This window comes from Oncorhynchus tshawytscha, linkage group LG21, assembly GCF_018296145.1.
Source record: "Oncorhynchus tshawytscha isolate Ot180627B linkage group LG21, Otsh_v2.0, whole genome shotgun sequence".
Lineage (NCBI taxonomy): Eukaryota > Metazoa > Chordata > Actinopteri > Salmoniformes > Salmonidae > Oncorhynchus > Oncorhynchus tshawytscha.
The window spans coordinates 12,657,083-12,678,327 of NC_056449.1; the positions used below are offsets into that span (position 1 = coordinate 12,657,083).

At 42.5% G+C, this 21,245-nt stretch overlaps 1 protein-coding gene across 5 annotated transcripts; it reads right to left on the bottom strand.

Annotated features, from left to right (window-relative positions):
* Positions 1–79: 79 nt before the first annotated feature.
* On the bottom strand, positions 80–20,515 carry stx3a (syntaxin 3A). 5 transcript variants are annotated; one of them, XM_024382962.2, is made up of 11 exons: positions 20,116–20,514; positions 10,309–10,383; positions 10,117–10,216; positions 9,939–10,013; positions 9,763–9,833; positions 9,527–9,635; positions 9,362–9,435; positions 9,165–9,299; positions 7,999–8,109; positions 902–992; positions 81–789 (listed from the first exon to the last, which is right to left on the bottom strand). In XM_024382962.2, exons 1-10 carry the CDS (start codon positions 20,143–20,145, stop codon positions 915–917), a joined length of 858 nt encoding a protein of 285 aa, XP_024238730.1. In that variant the 5' UTR covers positions 20,146–20,514; the 3' UTR covers positions 81–789; positions 902–914. The 5 variants fall into 5 exon arrangements, with proteins under 5 accessions (XP_024238729.1, XP_024238730.1, XP_024238727.1 ...); XM_024382959.2 differs by lacking the exons at positions 81–789; positions 902–992; positions 7,999–8,109 and adding exons at positions 5,620–6,608; positions 7,271–7,389; positions 8,447–8,557 and having other exon boundaries at positions 20,116–20,510; XM_024382961.2 differs by having other exon boundaries at positions 80–992.
* Between the last annotated feature and the right edge of the window lie 730 nt (positions 20,516–21,245).

Consider the following 21,245-nt stretch of genomic DNA (forward strand, 5'->3'; position numbering starts at 1 on the left):
CACCTGCCAACGGAAAAAAGCCATATTATTTCAGATGAGTACAAAGAGAGAATCAAAGACAAAGACGAGAGGCGCACTAATACGATGCACACACAATATTTTATTACGTAACAGATTTTACTAGGCTGACCCACAACCACACTGACTGAAACCCCTCATCACCGAAAATACCATCACTAACAATTCAGCACAATACATGACACAGCATACCGTGAAAAATTGTATGACTAACAACAACATACAACCTTATGAAACAAATACACATTCAATAAAAGACATGCCTGGGGAAATTAAGGATTTTGACGATGAATCACGGCTATAACTGTATTTATAACTTGGAATTTGGTGCTAAAATATAATCTATATTTTATTATGCACATATTTCATTGATACCTTTAATTGCATCATTGATACCTTTAACCAAATATACCCCCAACATATTTTGCATACAGATGATACTCTTACAACGTCCTACTGTCATGGCCAGGGGCGGAAATCTCAGTTCATAGGTCTACGGGATTTTCATTTGAGTCCTAGGATGGAATATCACACTGACCCTATGTCATCAGAATGAGAAATTGAAGCAGTGAGCTAAATAAATACACATTTAAAAAAACAATAAGACATTTTACTACAGGAAGAGGACAGAGAGAACCAGGTCAGGGAGCATGGGAGGCGGAGTTAAGTAAAGGTTATTTTTACATTTATTTTTCGATTTCGAGTAATAAGGAAGAAACAGACACCAGTCAAAAAGGTTCTATGGGAAACGCAGGCCATTCTTCTATTCATCTGAAAGCAAGGGAAAGGAAAAATGAAAAAAGTGGAAACAGAGTTTTCCATTGATAGTCATGTGGACCATAATCTAAATGATGCTAGATGGATAACCATGTGTGTCCTTTACCTGTTGTAAACCTCTATGAGAAGAAACTATACAAATAGGAAAACCCAACGATCCCGATAATGGCACAGCACAATGTGATCATCATCTTCTTCTGTAGATCAAAAAAACCAACAGAGCAAAAGAAGTGAGAAAAAAAGAAAAAAAAAGAGGATAGGAACCCATCATAGCACAGTTAAAATATAACAGAACGGATTGCTGGTCCCTATTGGACTTAATCAAAAACACTTATGAAGTATTTACCAAATTCGTTATGTACAACCTACAGTATGCACTACCGGTCAAAAGTTTGAGAACACCTACTCATTCAAGGGTTTATCTTTATTTTTACTATTTTCTACATTGTAGAATAATAGTGAAGACATCAAAACTGTGAAATAACACTTATGGAATCATGTAGTAACCAAAAAAAGTGTTCAACAAATATTTTATATTTGAGATTCTTCAAATAGCCACACTTTGCCTTGATGACAGCTTTGCACACTCTTAGCATTCTCTCAACCAGCTTCACGAGGTAGTCACCTGGAATGCATTTCAATTAACAGGTGTGCCTTCTTAAAAGTTCATTTGTGGAATTTCTTTCCTTAATGCATTTGAGCCAATCAGTTGTGTTGTAACAAGTTAGGGGGGTATACAGAAGGTAGCCATACTTGGTACCTTCTGTATACCCCCCGTTTTCTCAAATAAGCAAAGAGAAACGACAGTCCATCATTACTAACACAAAGGTCAGTCAATGTGGAACATTTCTAGAACTTTGAAAGTTTCTTCAAGTGCAGTCGGAAAAACCATCAAGCACTATGATTAAACTGGCTCTCATGAGGACCGCCACAGGAATGGAAGACCCAGAGTTACCTCTGCTGCAGAGGATAAGTTCATTAGAGTTACAAGCCTCAGAAATTGCAGCCCAAATAAATGCTTCACCGAGTTCAATTAACAGACACATCTCAACATCAACTGTTCAGAGGACACTGTGTGAATCAGACCATGGTCAAATTGCTGCAAAGAAACCACTACTAAAGGATACTAATAAGAGACTTGCTTGGGCCAAGAAACACAAGCAATGGACATTAGACTGGTGGAAATTTGTCCTTTGGTCTGGAGTCCAAATTGGAGATTTTTGGCTCCAATCGCCGTGTCTTTGTGAGACGCGGTGTGGGTGAACGGATGATCTCCGCATGTATATTTCCCACCGTTAAGCATGGAGGAGGTGTTATGGTGTGGGGGTGCTTTGCTGGTGACACGGTCTGCGATTTATTTAGAATTCAAGGGACACTTAACCAGCATGGCTACCACAGCATTCTGCAGCAATACGCCATCACATCTGGTTTGGGCTTAGCGGGACTATAATTTGTTTTTCAACAGGACAATGACCCAACACACCTCCAGGCTGTGTAAGGGATATTTTACCAAGAAGGAGAGTGATGTATCAGATGACAAGACCTCCACAATCACCCGACCTCAACCAAATTGAGATGGTTTGGGATGAGTCTGACCACAGAGTGAAGGAAAAGCAGCCAACAAGTGCTCAGCATATGTGGGAACTCCTTCAAGACTGTTGGAAAAGCATTCCAGGTGAAGCTGGTTGTGAGAATGCCAAGAGTGTGCAAAGCTGTCATCAAGGCAAAGGCTGGCTATTATAAGATTCTCAAATATAAAATATATTTTGATTTGTTTAACACTTCTTTGGTTAATACATGTCTTCACTATAATTCTACAACACAAAAATAAAGTAAAACCCTTGAATGAGTAGGTGTTCTAAAACTTTTGACCGGTAGTGTATCATTTTGAAAATGTGAAATTTTATCATCAGTAATAGACATTCTGTGCAAAACAAGGTAGATAGGACTGTAAACATCTCATCAAAACTCCAATGGAAGGAGACAGTAACCCATAGGAGGATGACATACGAAGGACCATGTTAACATGGGAGAGCAGGGGGAGGGTGTGTGTCTGGGTCAGTATGGCCTGTTTTTTGTGTGTGTGTGTGAGAGAGTGAGAGAGTGAGACAGAGAGACAGAGAGAGACACACACATACCTGCTCTTGATTGCTTCGATCACGTGGACTGGGATATGTTCCGCATTGCGTCAACGAATACGCTGATTCGGTGAGCGAGTTTATTAGCAAGTGCATCGGACATGTCGTAGCCACAGCAACTATTAAAACATTCCCAAACCAGAAACCGTGGATTGATGGCAGCATTCGCGCGAAACTGAAAGCGCGAACCACTGCTTTTAATCAGGGCAAGGTGACCGGAAACATGACCGAATACAAACAGTGTAGCTATTCCCTCTGCAAGGCAATCAAACCAGCTAAGCATCAGTATAGAGACAAAGTAGAGTCGCAATTCAATGGCTCAGACACAAGAGGTATGTGGCAGGGTCCACAGTCAATCACGGATTACAAAAAGAAAAACAGCCCCGTCGCGGACCAGGATGTCTTGCTCCCAGGCAGACTAAACTTCTTTGCTCGCTTTGAGGACAATACAGTGCCACTGACGCGGCCCGCTACCAAAACCTGCCGGACTCTCTTTTACTGCAGCCGACGTGAGTAAAACATTTAAACGTGTTAACCCTCGCAAGGCTGCAGGCCCAGACGGCATCCCCAGCCGCTTCCTCAGAGCATGCGCAGACCAGCTGGCTGGCGTTTACGGACATATTCAATCATGCCTTATCCCAGTCTGCTGTTCCCACATGCTTCAAGAGGGCCACCATTGTTCCTGTACCCAAGAAAACTAAGGTAACTGAGCTAAACGACTACCGCCCCCGTAGCACTCACTTCCGTCATCATGAAGTGCTTTGAGAGACTAGTCAAGGACCATATCACCTCCACCCTACCTGACACCCTAGACCCACTACAATTTGCTTACCGCCCCCAATAGGTCCACAGACGACGCAATCGCAACCACACTGCCCTAACCCATTTGGACAAGAGGAATACCTATGTGAGAATGCTGTTCATCGACTACAGCTCAGCATTTAACACCATAGTACCCTCCAAAATCATCATCAAGCTCAAGACCCTGGGTCTCGACCTCGCCTTGTGCAACTGGGTACTGGACTTCCTGACGGGCCGCCCCCAGGTGGTGAGGGTAGGTAACAACATCTCCACCCCGCTGATCCTCAACACTGGGGCATCACAAGGGTGCGTTCTGAGCCCTGTCCTGCACTCCCTGTTCACCCACGACTGCATGGCCATGCACGCCTCCAACTCAATCATCAAGTTTTCAGACGACACTACAATGGTAGGCTTGATTACCAACAACGAGGAGACGGCCTACAGGAAGGATGTGAGGGCCCTCGGAGTGTGGTGTCAGGAAAATAACCCCACAATCAACAAAACAAAGGAGTTGATTGTGGACTTCAGGAAACAGCAGAGGGAGCACCCCCCTATCCACATCGACGGGACAGTAGAGGGTAGTAAGTTTTAAGTTCCTCGGCGTACACATCACGGACAAACTGAATTGGTCCACCCACAAAGACAGCGTGGTGAAGAAGGCGCAGCAGCGCCTCTTCAACCTCAGGAGGCTGAAGAAATTCAGCTTGTCACCAAAACACTCAAACTTTTACAGATGCACAATCGAGAGCATCCTGTCAGGCTGTATCACCGCCTGGTACGGCAACTGCTTCGCCCACAACCGTAAGGCTAGTGGGTAGTGAGGTCTGCACAACGCATCACCGGGGGCAAACTACCTGCCCTCCAGGACACCTACACCACCAATGTCACAGGAAGGCCATAAAGATCATCAAGGACATCAACCACCCGAGCCACTGCCTGTTCACCCCGCCATCATCCAGAAGGCGAGGTCAGTACAGGTGCATCAAAGCAGGGACCGAGAGACTGAAAAACAGCTTCTATCTCAAGGCCATCAGACTGTTTAACAGCCACCACTAACATTGAGTGGCTGCTGCCAACATACTGACTCAACTCCAGCCACTTTAATAATGTAAAAATTGATGAAAAATGTATCACTAGCCACTTTAAATAATGCCACTTCATATGTTTACATACCCTACATGACTCATTTCATATGTATATACTGTACCCGATACCATCTACTGCATCTTGCCTATGCCGTTCTGTACCATCACTAATTCATATATTTTTTATGTACATATTCTTCATTCCTTTACACTTGTGTGTATAAGGTAGTTGTTGTGAAATTATTAGGTTAGATTACTCGTTAGTTATTACTGCATTGTCGGAACTAGAAGCACAAGCATTTTGCTACACTCGTATTAACATCTGCTAACCATGTGTATGTGACAAATCAAATTTAATTTGACTTCACAGTACCTTTAACCCAGACTCTAGGTTAGGGTTCCCCAACTAGCAGCTCCCTGGCCAAATTTGGCCTGCGGGTGATTTTATTTGGCCCCCAATGTTCAGAGAAAAAAAAACCTTACATTCCATTTGCAGTCTACAAATTATGTTACTGCTCCATGACCATCCACTCAAGAAAAACAGCCCACAGCTAATTCTAGTTGATGATCCCTGCTCTAGGTGCAGCCATTGCTGTAAGAGATCTCATTCGCCACTTGCTGTATTACAATATAGCAGATTGATAATTACCTATCACCATAAATATACATTTCTTCAGAGAAACACATGCACTTAGTCAAACAAGATTCCCTCACACACTGCTAACTCAGTATTGCACAGCGCAAATTTCAGCAGCATAAGTCACAAAACATAGAAAAACAAAGCAGTCTCAACCAAACCATTAAAAAACTAAATATTTTATTCCTTCATTAAAATCTCTGGAATCCATCATAATACTACAGTGAAGATTACTTTTAAAATGTTCAGCTTGAAATTTCCAGACCCTCAATGTCCCATTTAGAGCCTCGTCATTGGCTACCGCATCTGAGGTGTGGGGTGCATGAAATGAATTTGATTGGACAGATTGTAAAGGAAGGCATAAGAAACAAATCAGATGTTCGACGAAGATCTCTCCCAAACTATTCAAGTGGCATCAAACATGGACAGAGTCATTGATTTCACATAGATTGAAATGAAATCCACTCGTGTCCCTCAATACAAGAATCATAGGGGAGTTAAACAATGCACCATTCCTTTGTGGGCTGGAGGAGTCTACTTTTCAGCTTATGGGTTCAGAATGGCAAGACAACAAGGCAAGGGTGGTGGCGGGGGTCATTAGGTTTTTGTAATGGGGAAAGGAGTGTCAGGTTCCCTTAAGTGCAGATCAAGATCAATCAAATTATTAACATTATTGGAAAAATAGAAATCAGTTCAGAGAATTTAAATGAAATGTTGCACGGTGTCCATTTAGTTGTGTGTGAGGGTGAAGATTTCCACTTCTTCAGATTCCCTTTTTGTTGAGCTTTATCAGGGGCTAATAACCAGTCTCAGCTTTGGTCCCCTTGTTTCTCTCCCACCTGGTGCTCATCCTCTCAGCCACCTCAAGGGGAACACCAGCCTGCTCCAACTAGGAAGTCCTACTGGCTGGGCATTTTTCTATAGTTACAGTAAGAGAGGGGGAGTGTCCAAGGGCAAGGGAATGGATAGGTTAAGTCTTCATCCCCCTCTTTGGCTTCACAACTGGAGGAGGGCAAGATTGAGTGATGAAGATGAATGAAGAGGGTGAGGTTAGGGGGCGTGGTCCCTCGATTACCCTACTGTCTGTGATAGGATGATGGCGAGGATGAGGACAGCGAGCACAGCACAGACCACTGCTATAATGATTGTCTTCTACAGAGGGGGAGAAAAAAAGGGGAGAACAAATACATCAGTATTTAAGGTAACAAATGAGATGGTGTTAGACAGACAGAGGTACTGAGGGAAATGAAGCTCTTATAACATGATGGGCGGGAATATCATGCACTGTCAGCCATCATCAGGTCATTCTGACCAATGAAGGCTCTTTGATGCAGAGCGTTTATTGTCCGATACGGGTCAGTGATTGACAGCAAATGAAGATCCCGCCCATCATAACAGTGAATCATCATCACATGTATAGTCAAACAGGACACACTACACAGCCCAAAGACCCCAATGAGAAACTAAAACCCACATATACAATCCCACACAGCCCAAAGACACCATTGAGACAGACACACACCGTGCCAATCAGTGACCAGGCCATAGAGCTAAATAATGTCATTTCTATGGACCCAGCCCTTAACATAGGCAACAAGAGCACTTGTGTTATGCTTAGCAAGAACTCCTGATAAGACATGCAGTACCCAGAGATAGTCCAAACGCACCCCATAAACAGACCAAGGAGCATGAACACATACACATTTGACCACCTTCACACACACAGCCGAAGGCAAGGAAAATGTAAAACGTTGCCAAAGTTCCAGATCCCACTACACCCACTAACACTCCAGAGACCCACCAACTTTACTCACCCTTTACACAACTCTTATTTGCACACGTCTCATTTCTCCTTCAATCCCACCGACAACCCAATAATCAGAGCCACTATGGCCAGCACGATAACCAGAACTGCCACTATTATCACCATTTTCTGTGGGGAACAATGAAGTGTCTGCTATGAAGACCATTTATTGTGGGCAACATCCTTAATAACAATTTTATAATAAACATTTTTAAACATCCTAAAACATACATGCATGACTCAGAGCAAAATGTTACATAAAGTGACCATAAATCACTCTTAAACACGCAAATCTACAGTCAACCACCAAATCAAGGGCTCCCGAGTGGCGCAGCAAATTGAGGGACTGCATCTCAGTGCTAGAGGCGTCACTACAGACCCTGGCTCGATTCTAGGCTGTATCACACAACCGGCCATGATTAGGAATCCCATAGGTAAGCGCACAATTGGTCCAGCATCATTAGGGTTTGGCCAGCGTAGGCCGTCATTGTAAATAAGAGTGTTCTTAACTAGTTAAATAAAACTAGAAAACTAGAAAGGAAGCAGAAAATGAAGAAAGAGAAAGGTGTGTGTGTGTGTGTGTGTGTGTCCTCTGTTGAGGGGTATTGGTCCAGATCTGGAGAAGGAGGGTTCAAGGTTTTGGATGGGGATCGTTGGGTACCAGCCCAATAGATGCTGGTCAACGGAGCAGGAGGAAAGGCCAGGGGGTGGGACTTGGGCCTTTTTATTGCCACTCACACGACGGGCCTCCTGCTGAAACTTGGCGGCTTTCTTAGTGTCAGCTACCGCCCGCTCCACGAAGCCCACCGATTGGTCCATGTTGCTCTCAATCCTTTCAATCATTCCACCCTGACAGAGGGCAGGACATTGTAGGAAAGAGATGTGCAGAGGAAGTGACAGAGAGAGACGGGTGCAGAGAAAAGCAGAAAAGACGACAAACGTAGATTGTTTTACGGTGGTGTGTGTGTGATCAACAGTGTGTGAGGGGAGTGTATACGGTCCTTAGAGTGCACGTGGTTTACTAATGTGAAGGTGTGTGAAAATGTTGATGTGCTTCAGAAATTGCTGCATACTGTACAGAAGCTTCCTAGAAACAGGGACAGTTACCTCAGTAGAATCAGGTTAAGGTAGTTAGTAGACAGTGTACTTGATGATTCATATCAGGGTGTTGGATGGAGTGCAGTACCTTGCGTGCTTTGCTCTGGTACCTGATGGCTTTTTTGGTCTCAGTCTTAGCCACTGCTATGTGGTCCTGCGCTTTACACACTTGAGCTTCTATATTGTTTACAATGTCACCCTGAAACAAACAAAACACACACAGTGAGTATACAGACATAGAAAAAACAATAAGAAAGCAGGAGTATCTATTCAACTCCATGGTAACAGAGAGAATCAGACAAAAAAAACAACGTCACAAAGAGGAATATGTTAGGAAGTGGTAAGATGCTTACCTTGCACACGACTTCCCCTCAGACAGCATAGGATAACCAACAAGATACATGTGGTTACATAGAGTATATGTAGCTGTGGTGACTATACAGTATGGGGTTGTGTCGATTCCAATGTGGCTACGTTAAATGTGACTCTTACTAAGAATGGAGACTCGCACTGAAGATGAATCAGTTATGGGAGGGAGAGAGATGGACACAGAAACAAGGAGAACTCTGTCCCAAAACATGGGGAAAGGAAAGCACAGCAGAAGAAGCGGAGGAAGGAACAAAGAACGACCAGGAGAAAGGGAGAGGTTACTGGGAAATAGAAGGTAAAAACAGCACGGTTGACAGACAAAGAGGGAGCGAACAGGAGAAAACAACGTTAGACACAGTGGGGTTAAAATGTAGGGTAGAGATCTGAGATAATGATGGATGGATGACTGAATAGATGGCTGAGACAGAGGAGTGTACCTGGCTCTCCACTAGCATGGCGATGTCCACGAACATGTCATGTAGCTCTTTGATGCTGCTCTCCAGACGCACAATGTCTTTGTGTCGCGCCTCGATCTCACTGAGAGCCTGCTTCGAGATCCCAGAGTCCATGATCTAAAGAGAGGAGACCCTTAGTACACGCACTCGCACGCGCACACACTCACACAATTTCTTACCCCTGAAGTGAAAACGGCCGAGTTTCCACCCTCTAACATCTCTTCAAGCTCCTCGTCTGTCGTAGCTTTGCCAGCTGAGAAACAGAGGATCATTTTAGTACATACATTAGGTTATGGTCCACTTGTGTGCATATAAAACAGTGTGTAAGACTGTGGGTAACTCACTGATCTCTAGTTGTCTCTGGATGCGTCCTTTACTCCTCTCCCTGAAGTCCAGCTGGGCCTCGTTGTACTTGGTCATCACGTCTACAAACTTCCTGGACAGCACTGCATGCTGGGAGGACATGAAACAGACAGGGCCACAAGATATAACAATCCAATAGTTATTAATTTCTATGGTAACATTGACAGTTAGGCACCGGGTTACGTAAAGGGTTAGGGGAGAATTTTCAGAAGCTGACCTGTGATTTGCGTATCCGCATGTCGGCTGAAATCCTCTCCTCTTCCTCAGACTCCAGATTCCTCTCGATGGCTGAGAACCAATCAACATGATTCACCAATCAGTATTCACCCATACCCGAATTAACCAATCAGCATTTAGTCTGTCTGTGATTCGTATCATGTGTGAGGGTCTTACTTTTGAGTTTGTTGCGGGCGTTGTTAGCCATCTTCTTGATGTCGTTGGTGACAGCCTCCAAGTCATCCTGTGTTTCTGGAGGAAAAAACAAATGAAAACAGACACACTGACAGTAACAGGCAAAAGGTAGAAAAGATGGGGGGGGTTCATAGAGAGTAGCAGAGGCAGTATGTTTTACTCTGGTCTGATGTGGGGGCAGACAGTATGACTGAGTAGAGCTTCTTGACTTCAGAGACATTCTCATCAATCTTATCAATACTGTTCCTGATGTCCTCGATCTGAAACAGAGTGAAAAAAATTGTTACACACACACACACACCCACACACACACACACACACACACACACACCCCCATTTCAAAAACACTCACCTGAGAGAAGAACTCATCCATAAAAGCTGCATTGTCAATAGCAATTTCCACTTCCTCATCGTCATTGTCGCATGTCTATGAGGAAAAGCAGAAGGCAGCATGAGTGGATTATGTACTGTATTCAAACAGTGGATCAACCACATATGCACACTGACGTCACAACTGTAAATAGAGAGCATAGAGAGCATAAGTACAGAGACCACAAGGCTTGGTGATACCGACACTGAGAAGGGCGAGAAGGGCTGAGGAGGAAACAGAACCAGTTTTTAGCTGACCACTCCTGCATGAATAAACGTCAGACAAAACGAGTAAAACAGACAACACCATGTCTGTATTGTCAGCTGACCTGAAGGGGGGGGGGGAGACATAATATTTAAGTGCCTTTGAACAGGGTATGGTAGTAGGTGCCAGGAGCACTGGTTTGAGTGTGTCAAGAACTGCAACACTGCTGTTTTTTTGAACGCTCAATAATTCCCTGTGTCTATCTATCCCTGTGCCCATCACCCAAAGGGTCATCCAGTTTGTACATGTGTACATGCAGAGTATGTACACACACTTATTACATACATACACACTCAAACGTTTGGGGTCACTTAGAAATGTATTTGTTTTTGAAAGAAAAAACACTTGTCAATTAAAATACCATCAAATTTATCAGAAAGAGTGTAGACATTGTTAATGTTGTAAATGACTATTGTAGCTGGAAACGGCTGATTTTTAATCGAATATCTACATAGGGGTACAGAGGCCCATTATCAGCAACCATCACTCCTGTGTTCCAATGGCATGTTGTGTTACACATCCAAGTTTATCATTTTAAAAGGCTAATTGATCATTAGAAAACCCTTTTGCAATTATGATAGCACAGCTGAAAACTGTTAAATAAGAAATAAAACTGGCCTTCTTTAGACTAGTTGAGTATCTGGAGCATCAGCATTTGTGAGTTCGATTACAGGCTCAAAATGGCCTGGGAAAAAAAGCACTTTCTTCTGAAACTTGTCAGTCTATTCTTGTTCTGAGTAATGAAGGCTATTCCATGCGACAAATTGCCAAGAAACTGAAGATCTCGTACAACGCTGTGTACTACTCCCTTCACAGAACAATGCAAACTGTCTCTAACCAGAATAGAAAGAGGCGTGGGAGGCCCTGGTGCACAACTGAACAAGAGGACAAGTACATTAGAGTGTCTAGTATGAGAAACAGACGCCTCACAAGTCCTCAACTGGCAGCTTCATTAAATAGTACCCGCAAAACACCAGTCTCAACGTCAACAGGTAACTTCAGGATGCTGGCCTTCTAAGCAGAGTTGCAAAGAAAAATCCAAATCTCAGACTGGCCAATAAAAATAAGAGATTAAGATGGACAAAAGAACACAGACACTGGACAGAGGAACTCTGCCTAGAAGGCAAGCATCCCAGAGTTGCCTCGTCACTGTTGACATTGAGACTGGTGTTTTGCGGGTACTGTTGTGAGCATGCCTGCTCCATTCTGTGCTCTCGATGACAACAGGCCATGAAATGTATCAACATTGCTCGCTGCTCCAATGTAACAAATGTACAAATTTAACTGAACAGGAGACTCATCAGGGTCTGCATCCCCGCTCGCCATCACGGCTAAATTATATATATTTTTTAACTGATGTTGGTAGTATTGTATGAGACGTTTTGGTACCAGTACACCGTGCAACACTACTCTGTACCAGACATTATTACTAAGTAGCATTAGTCTGAAGTCCACTCAGTGTTCAATTTAAAAGGGTTATCCATTTCATGTCAACCAACATCTGTTATGATGCATGTAATTCAGAATGACTATTTAGTCTTGTGATTCAGGAAGCATCACTTGCTATTAGCTTTTTCTCTATAGGCCTTTGCCTTTAATCCAACATGCCTTTTAGGCATTTGCTCTTTAGCCACCATGCTTTCAGCCGCTGTTAGCCACTAGGGCTAAAACACCAGCATGTTTAGCCTCTGGTGCTATTAGCCTTTTCATTTTGACATGATTAGCTACCTGTAGCCTGGAAGCTCTTTTTACTTCAAATTTGACTCAAGTCTCATCTCCTCTTTACCTTTAAAAAGAGTCAACTTTGCCATTGCAGAATTCAATCTACACCTCTCTGCATGTTGTCTTTTTTTCCCCCTCAGCTAACAGCTAAACAGCTAAACTGAACGTCAGTGTTTGTCTTAGAGTGCTACTGTATGACGAGAGTCCAAAGTCCGAGTGCTTTACGTTCCTTGTCAAAAAGCAAGATCAAAGTCGAGACAAAGATGTGGCACCTCTTGTTTTTCTCCTCATTCCCAGTCCCTCCCTCCCCCTTGCTCAGTCATTCCACAAATGCATCAGCTGAGTTCAAGGTCTCGGAGTCAACGGATTCCCCTGTCAGTCACACTGCATACAGGTTGGACACACCAAATGCAGTACTTTTTAAATCATAAAACTGGAATAGAGAGCGCTTCCAAGATAATGATTTTTGGTGGGGAATTAAATTCACCAGGATATATGTTTTATGATGAGACAAAGCGGGGTATAAAGATTCACTCATGATTTACACCAACAAAAGCTCTATACATGTAAAGACATACCTATGGACACTCACATGACTAGTGAGACACAGACACACAAACAGTCTCACTCTCTTACAGTGGTAATGCTGCGGCAGTGAGATAAGACTATGCGCTCTTGTCCTTCCTGTGTACTCACTCAGTCTCTCAACAAAAACGAGGGAGGGGGAATAAAATATGTGGAAGAGTTGGGTTTGTGATGAAGTGTGTCAATTTAACACGGAGACCACTCGGTTACAAGGGTGGCTCAAGCTCTCTCTTTAGTCATCTGTCGGTGAGAGAACCTTCTCAACCAGGCTCACAAATGTAGCTAACTCATCTTGTGATTTATGACTCCACTGCCCTTGAGAGGATTCTGAACATGCAACTCGAGACATACAATACCAGTCAAAAGTTTGGACACACCTACTCATTCAAGGGTTTTTCTTTATTTTTACTATTTTCTACATTGTAGAATAATAGTGAAGACATCAAAACTATGAAATAACACATGTAATGTAGTAATAAAAAAAAATTGTGTTAAACAAATCAAAATATATTTTATATTTGCGATTCTTCAAAGTAGCCACCCGTTGCCTTGACAGCTTTGCTCACGCTTGGCATTCTCTCAACCAGCTTCATGAGGTAGTCACCTGGAATGCATTTCAATTAACAGGTGTGCCTTCTTAAAAGTTCATTTTTGGAATTTCTTTCCTTCTTAATTAGTTTGAGCCAATCAGTTGTGTTGTGACAAGGTAGGGGTGCTATACAGAAGGCAGCCCTATTCGGTAAAAGACCAGGTCCATATTATGACAAGAACAGCTCAAATAAGCAAAGGGAAATTACAGTTCACTACTTTAAGACATGGTCAGTCAATGCGGTAAATTTCAAGAACTTTGAAAGTTTCAAGTGAAGTCGCAAAAACCATCAAGTGCTATGATGAAATTGGCTGTCATGAGGACCCCCACAGAAAAGGAAGACCCAGAGTTACCTCTTCTGCAGAGGATATAGGGTTGTCTAACCCTATACTTCTATGATTTCAATAGGTTTCCTATGGAGGATTGATAGTATAATTTAAAAACAGGTACAGTGCCTTGCGAAAGTATTCAGCCCCCTTGAACTTTGCGACCTTTTGCCACATTTCAGGCTTCAAACATAAAGATATAAAACTGTATTTTTTTGTGAAGAATCAACAACAAGTGGGACACAATCATGAAGTGGAACGACATTTATTGGATATTTCAAACTTTTTTAACAAATCAAAAACTGAAAAATTGGGCGTGCAAAATTATTCAGCCCCTTTACTTTCAGTGCAGCAAACTCTCTCCAGAAGTTCAGTGAGGATCTCTGAATGATCCAATGTTGACCTGAATGACTAATGATGATAAATACAATCCACCTGTGTGTAATCAAGTCTCCGTATAAATGCACCTGCACTGTGATAGTCTCAGAGGTCCGTTAAAAGCGCAGAGAGCATCATGAAGAACAAGGAACACACCAGGCAGGTCCGAGATACTGTTGTGAAGAAGTTTAAAGCCGGATTTGGATACAAAAAGATTTCCCAAGCTTTAAACATCCCAAGGAGCACTGTGCAAGCAATAATATTGAAATGGAAGGAGTATCAGACCACTGCAAATCTACCAATAAAAAAATTATAATCTGGGCTATTTACTTCATGTTTCAGTTTGAAAAAAAACACATCATTTGAAGAACAAACATGGCGGCATAGCAATTAATATATTGGAGTAAATCTGTAAATAAAACTTTAATTTTCAAGAGTTAAAAGATGCTCAAAGTTTTTTCATACCTCACCATGAGACATCAATGTCTTTATCATTGGAAAAGATAAACAGTTGAGATATAATTTTAAAGCTTAGAAACAGGGTTATCAAACTTTTATAATTTCAGGAATAAAATAAGTATAATATATTCTGTCTTTTTTCCCCCATCTTAAACAGCAATTATTTAAAAACGCGTAATGTTGATATCATTTTCATAGCTTAGACCTTATTTTACATTATGTAGAGGTGTGCGTTGTGTCTGCCATCAGCTGAGACTCAACATGGTCTTGAATACAGACATGGTGGGTTGGGTTGGCCGATGTATATGTACATATATATACATACATATATACATACACACAGTGGGGCAAAAAAATTATTTAGTCAGCCACCAATTGTGCAAGTTCTCCTACTTAAAAAGATGAGGCCTGTAATTTATCATATGTACACTTCAACTATGACAGACAAAATGAGAAAAAAAAAATCCAGAAAATCACACATTTGGTCACCTACAAACAAGGGACCTCACAGACGTGTAACTTCTTCTTTAGGCTCCTCTGTTTGTTACCAAACCTGTTTGAACTTGTTATCAGTATGGTCCACAACCTCAAAAAATCCAAGTATTTGATCAAATAACAAAAAGTTTTTTCCAAGACCATAATTTGCAAATAGTCAAAATGATCCCAAAAATCCCAGAACCAATGTGATTTTCATTGAAGATGAAACGTGGCTGGGTCTTTCAGCATGACAATGATTTTTCATTTCATCCTTTGTCTGTCATAGAAAATCTTTGAAGTTATGCCCAGCAACAGCCTCCATCACTGCTCTAGAGAAGATGAAAATTACAGGCCTCATCTGTTATTTTTAAGATAAAGTTATTGATCAAAGAACCATAATTTTGTCCCTACAATGTGATTTTCTGGATTTTTTTCTCATTTTGGTCTGACTGAAAATACAGGCCTCATCTTTTTAAGTAGGAGAACTTGCACAATTGGTGGCTGACTAAATGCTTTTTTTGTCCCACTGTACACACACACACACACATCTTTTATGTTATAGGTACAAAACAATTTAGGCAACAGGAATCTTGATCCAGGAGGCAATTCAATGTCTCTGCTGTAACCTAGAAACTTGATTCTGACATCTAGTCCCTTAGATAGCAAACCAATTGCATAGCTGGAGCCCTGAGCTGGATATAATTTATTTGACACATCTTAGATTTGATAGTTATACTTAACTTACAGTTAGTTATAAGCAGTGGCTTAGAACTTACCCACAAACACCTCCCATCAGTATTTTCAAAATACCCCGGTATACCACAGGAGGCTGGTGGTACCTTAATTGGGGAGGATGGGCTCGTAGTAATGGCTGGAGAGGAATAGGTGGATTGTTATCAAATACATGAAAGACATGGTTTCCATGTGTTTGGTGACATTCCATTCACTACATTTCAGCCATTATTCTGAGCCGTTCTTCCCTCAGCAGCATCCTGTGCTTCATAACCCCAGACCATGTGTAACCACACTAAGGTCCTCCAAATCAGTCTTCACCTGCAGGATGGTCTGAGACCAGCCACCCAGACAGCTGATGAAACTGTGGGTTCTTGGAGTGTCACCGAGTACCCAAGGGATGCGTGTCTGAACCCTCTCTGGTCTTTACGGTTCAGTACAGAATGCTGTACAACAACAAAAAAGCCAATCTATGGAGAGATCAAGCTAGTTACTACAGAAACCAGACTGAATATAATATGGTGTTCTCAAGAGACATTATCCTCGGTTTCCTGTTGTAGTCTGTTCTCCTGTCTACTGCACCAGTCAAGTGGTCTGATTATGCACTGAGCATGAACAACAATACAGCCCCACCAATTTAACATTAAGGAAAACAGCAGAGAGAGATAGAAAACCATGCAGAGGTCTACTACTGCCTCCACAGTCTTGGTTTATGTAAATAGCCGTCCCATAAAAAAACTGCCACACCATTTTGACTTTACTTCCCTTCCCAGTAGAAACCCATTGTACCTGCGAGATTGTCAATTGCTGCGCCGAGGCATTGGTAAACTAAACATGGCAAATATTTGGCCAACAGTAAGGGGTGGCCATGGTAACAGATCCTGACGCGGCTGGATTGGATCAGCAGCGCCTCACCCAAAAGGGAACCTTACATTCTTCAACAGGACAGAACATCCTGTTAGAAACTAAGCTATTAAGAGAGATAATATTTTAAAATACTCAATAAAATGGTTTTAGGCTAGTAGGTCCACTCCAAGAGGAGTAGACAGACCAAAGACATAGTGGAAAGAGATCGGCGATGTAGAACAATCTCACCATCATAGGCCTTGCATTACGCTACTGACTTAATTAGTATAGGTGTCAGTTACACCTGCAGTTTAATTACAGGAAACAGATGTATAAATAGATGTGGGAGTTAAATAGCCTACAACCGTGTCTGCCTAGGTGCTTTTAGCAACAAAGGGCTATTTACATATACTAGCGTTGATTTCTCCAATCAAAACCTTAGTGAAATGCTTACTTGCAGGCCATAACCAACATTGCGATTTTTAAGTAAAAAAAAAAAAAAAGGTATTAGGTGAACAATAGATAAGTAAAGAAATAAAAAACAACAGTAAAAAGATAGTGAAAAATAACAGTAGCGAGGCTATATACAGGCACCGGTTAGTCGGGCTAATTGAGGTAGTCTGTGGGAAAACAGAAGTTAACGGGGGGAATTTGAGACAAAATATCTAAAGGATTGTATGATTAAAAAGACTTTCCAAACATGGGTCTGTTGTAGACCAACTTCCTGTCTGCTTACCTCATGTCAAAAAAAAAGCTACAATTTTTTGTGTCCATATATGGCGCACTTGCAGGACTTTTATTTTGGAATGAGGTAAGCAGAGAGAAAATGGGTTTATGGCAGACCTACGTTTGAGAAGTCTGTTAATAATACGATCCTTTAGATATTGTCTCAAATTCCCCTTGTCATAATAACCAACAGTCCTGCCCACCGGCACAATAAGTTGAAATGGAATTGTATTTAACTTCTGGCTTCCCACTGTACAACCCAAAACCATTGAAAGCAGTGCTAGTGCATGTAAATAGTGTTGCTAGGACATTCTGTTTAATTCCATTAGATGTTTTCTTCTCAAAGCCCTCCAGCATAAGGACCAAGCCTACAGACAATCGACAGAGTAAGATGAAATTGAAGTTGATTTAACTTCTGGCTTCCAACGGACTATTGTGTTTTTATGCAAGCTAATTCCCAGCAACACTAGTGTGTAAATAGTTGTGTTGCTAAAAGCAGCTAGGTCACTTGACAGCACATCCCCCCTTGAACATCCCATTGGTTCCTGCTTGAGCGCCACTGCGTATCCAAGTCCTCTTTGCTAGCTGGCATCATTCGCTCCTGCCTGCCTAACACAGAACCCAAACCGGCTGTGCGTGTGCACCATAGTGCATACATTTATTTTGTACCCCCACACCAAACGCGATCACGACACGCAGGTTAAAATATCAAAACAAACTCTGAACCAATTACATTATTTGGGGACAGGTCAAAAAGCATTAAACCTTTATGACAATTTAGCTAGCTAACTTGCACTTGCTAGCTAATTTGTCCTATTTAGCTAGCTAATTTGTCCTGGGATATAAACATTGAGTTGTTATTTTACCTGAAAAGCACAAGGTCCTCTACTCCGACAATTAATCCACACATAAAAATGGTCAACCGAATCGTTTCTAGTCATCTCTCCTCCTAGGCTTTTTCTTCTCTTGACTTTATATTGTGATTGGCAACTTTCATAAATTAGGTGCATTACCGCCACTGACCTCATTCGTCTTTCAGTCACCCACGTGGGTATAACCAATGAGGAGATGGCACGTGGGTACCTGCTTCTATAAACCAATGATGAGATGGGAGAGGCAGGACTTGCAGCGCGACCTGCTTCAGAAATAGAACTTACTTCTATTTTACAGGCTGACTACACCGCTTGCATCGCAAAATACATTTATAAATATATATTATTCAATTATTGCGCACGCCAGCGAGCATCTGCGTTGCCAAGGGCTGAAATAGAAGTCAGTTCTATTTGTGAAGCAGATCGGGCTGCAATGCTTTTCGACCTGTCCCCAAATTAATATAATTGATTCAGAGCTTGTTTTCATATTTTAACCTTTGTGTTGTGATCGCGTTTGGTGTGGGGAAACAAAATACATTATGCACGATGGCGCACGCGTGCAGCCGGTTTGGGTTCCGTGTTAGCCCTTGGCAACGCAGACGCTCGTTGGCGCACGTGAGCAGTGTGGGTGCAATAATTGAATATAGATTTCTAAATTAATTTTGCGATGCGAGCGGTGTAGTCACCTGCCCTCAGCATTGTTAACAGAACTGTGGGAAAACAGTGACTAACAAGCTGGGCTAAGGACACTGTACCGTTCGCCCCCACCTCCTCCTAGCACAGCAGGCGGGAGCGACACCAGGTGCTAACAAGCACGGTCTCCCCAGCCTCCCGCCTGCTGTGTACTGGAGAAAAATGCTAGCTACTCCGGTACACAGCAGGCGAGAGGCGGGAACGACACCATGTCCTAGCGACACTGTGTGTTCGCTAGCTAGCACATGTGTCACCCACACATTGCGCCTTCTGTGTATCGGAGTCCTCCTTAGCACTAGCTGGCTAAGCTAGCACAGTGTCCTTCGCTCCCTCCCGCCAAATACCTGCCCTCACCATCGTTAACAGAACTGCGGGAATATAGTGTCTGACAGGCAGGGGCAAAGGTCACTACTGGTGTGTACTACCTATAGCTAGCTACCATTGTCACCCTCAACTCTTCTTCTGTGGGGTTTATGGGCAGTTGGCATCCAACGTTATTGTGCATTGCCACCTACTCTTCTGTAGTGCCCCTGCCTATGTACTGGAGTCATAGCTTAAAAATGTGCCAATAGATATATAAAGAGGGGTTCCTGTAGGTGCAGGAATGCCCACATGCAAGAACGCCCCGAATTGCGGGATGCAGTTGCACCTTTCTCCCACATTCTCCAATCCCTTGAGCGTGCAAGGACACACTGTATGACACCTGTGGTCCCATTACCTTGTCCTCAAACCCAACCCCCACTGTCTGACTGCCGCAGAGAACACAAACATGTCCCCAAGAGACACAACGCAAAAACATATCCAAATTGATCCAGTTCATACAACCTTACACTATTCTCTTTGCATTGCCTCTCATTTAGGCAATCTCTTGATTTGTAAATTAAGGCGACTAATTTTGTAATCAAATAGCGTCAGTCGACCACAGGCCTTCGGATAGGATGTTGACTAGTTTGTACACTACCAAATAAGACCAATAATGAGGTAAAACATAGTTGTGTCGAATTATAGACACTCGTTTTTTTGCAAACCATTTGTAATTTGCATGCTGCACCGGAGGTAATAACATCTGTCTAGCTCTGTGAAAGGTGCCTCTGTGTAACATATCCCAGACCCCACTTACAGCTTTGAGTTGTTCCAATCGGTCCTTCATCTTGCCGACTGTTAATAAAACAAGCTAAAAGTAAATATAGTATTCTCTAATTTAAAAAATATATACGATCCCCAATCTGTGAAATTCGTCAACCAGCTGGACTGCTGGCTAATGAACGGAATCCCACCGCCAGTGAGTTGAAAATCAACTATCTCAAAGTCTTGGCAAGGTTCTTCTTGAAAGTGTTTTTTTCCTTCTGCTTTTTCCACCAAATGTCCATACAATATGGCTGCTAGGGGAGAAACCCGTGGGTTTTTTTTTTGCTAAATCTCTTCGCTCTGCGGATTAAAACAACAGTTGTGTACAGCCCACATAATCTCTTTCGCTCGCTCTCCCCCAGTAATCATCCTAAAACGCACTTTCTCGCTCACGCATGCGTAAATGCCTTCTCGTATACGGGGCCACGCCCTGGCCAGTGTGATACCTGTGTGTGTTGGCCGACCTGCCATGCCATTTAAAGGGGACGCACAGTCGCTGTGAAGTTCATGAATTCATGTTGACAGGGTCAATATGATGAAGCCTACATTATTCTCGAATAAACAACTGACCCGTATGATAATGCGCACCAGTCTCCGCGTATTTACGCACAGGTTATGTGCGTGTATTTGTTTGGTAAATACACAGGATCTATGTTTCTAGCCTATTCTGCCTACCCTCCAAACCAGAGGGATTTAACATTCATTAACAAATCCCCCTCTCCATCGCCCTCCTCTCTCACACATTCATTCACAGTCTCACACAGATCATCTGTCATCTCTCTCTCTAATAGGAAACGGTTTATTACGGCGAACCTTGACCGATAGCTTGACAGCTGTTGTTGTTTGGCACCCCTACGAATGAGAGTAGGCAAAAAAATAAGCAAGTCTCGGTCATAGACAGACACGCACGCACGCATGCATAGCCAATCAACACAAATCCTATTCAAGTGAATTTGAGGAACTGTGGAACATTCGTTTATGTTGACCATTGACTGTCATGAGTTCACACTATAGACCAGGGGTGTCAAACTCATTCCACGGAGGGCCAAGTGTCTTCTGGTTTTTGTTTTTTAATTTAAACGAAGACAACCAGGTGAGGAGAGTTCCTTTCTAATTAATGAC

Coding starts and splice junctions, on each gene's coding strand:
- stx3a (XM_024382958.2), bottom strand. CDS start 20,145: ATGAAGGACCGATTGGAACAACTCAAAGCT. Junction 10,014..10,116: donor TGCCCCCACATCAGACCAGA/GTAAAACATACT, acceptor TTTTTCCTCCAG/AAACACAGGATGACTTGGAG. Junction 9,834..9,938: donor CGCCCGCAACAAACTCAAAA/GTAAGACCCTCA, acceptor ATTGGTTCTCAG/CCATCGAGAGGAATCTGGAG.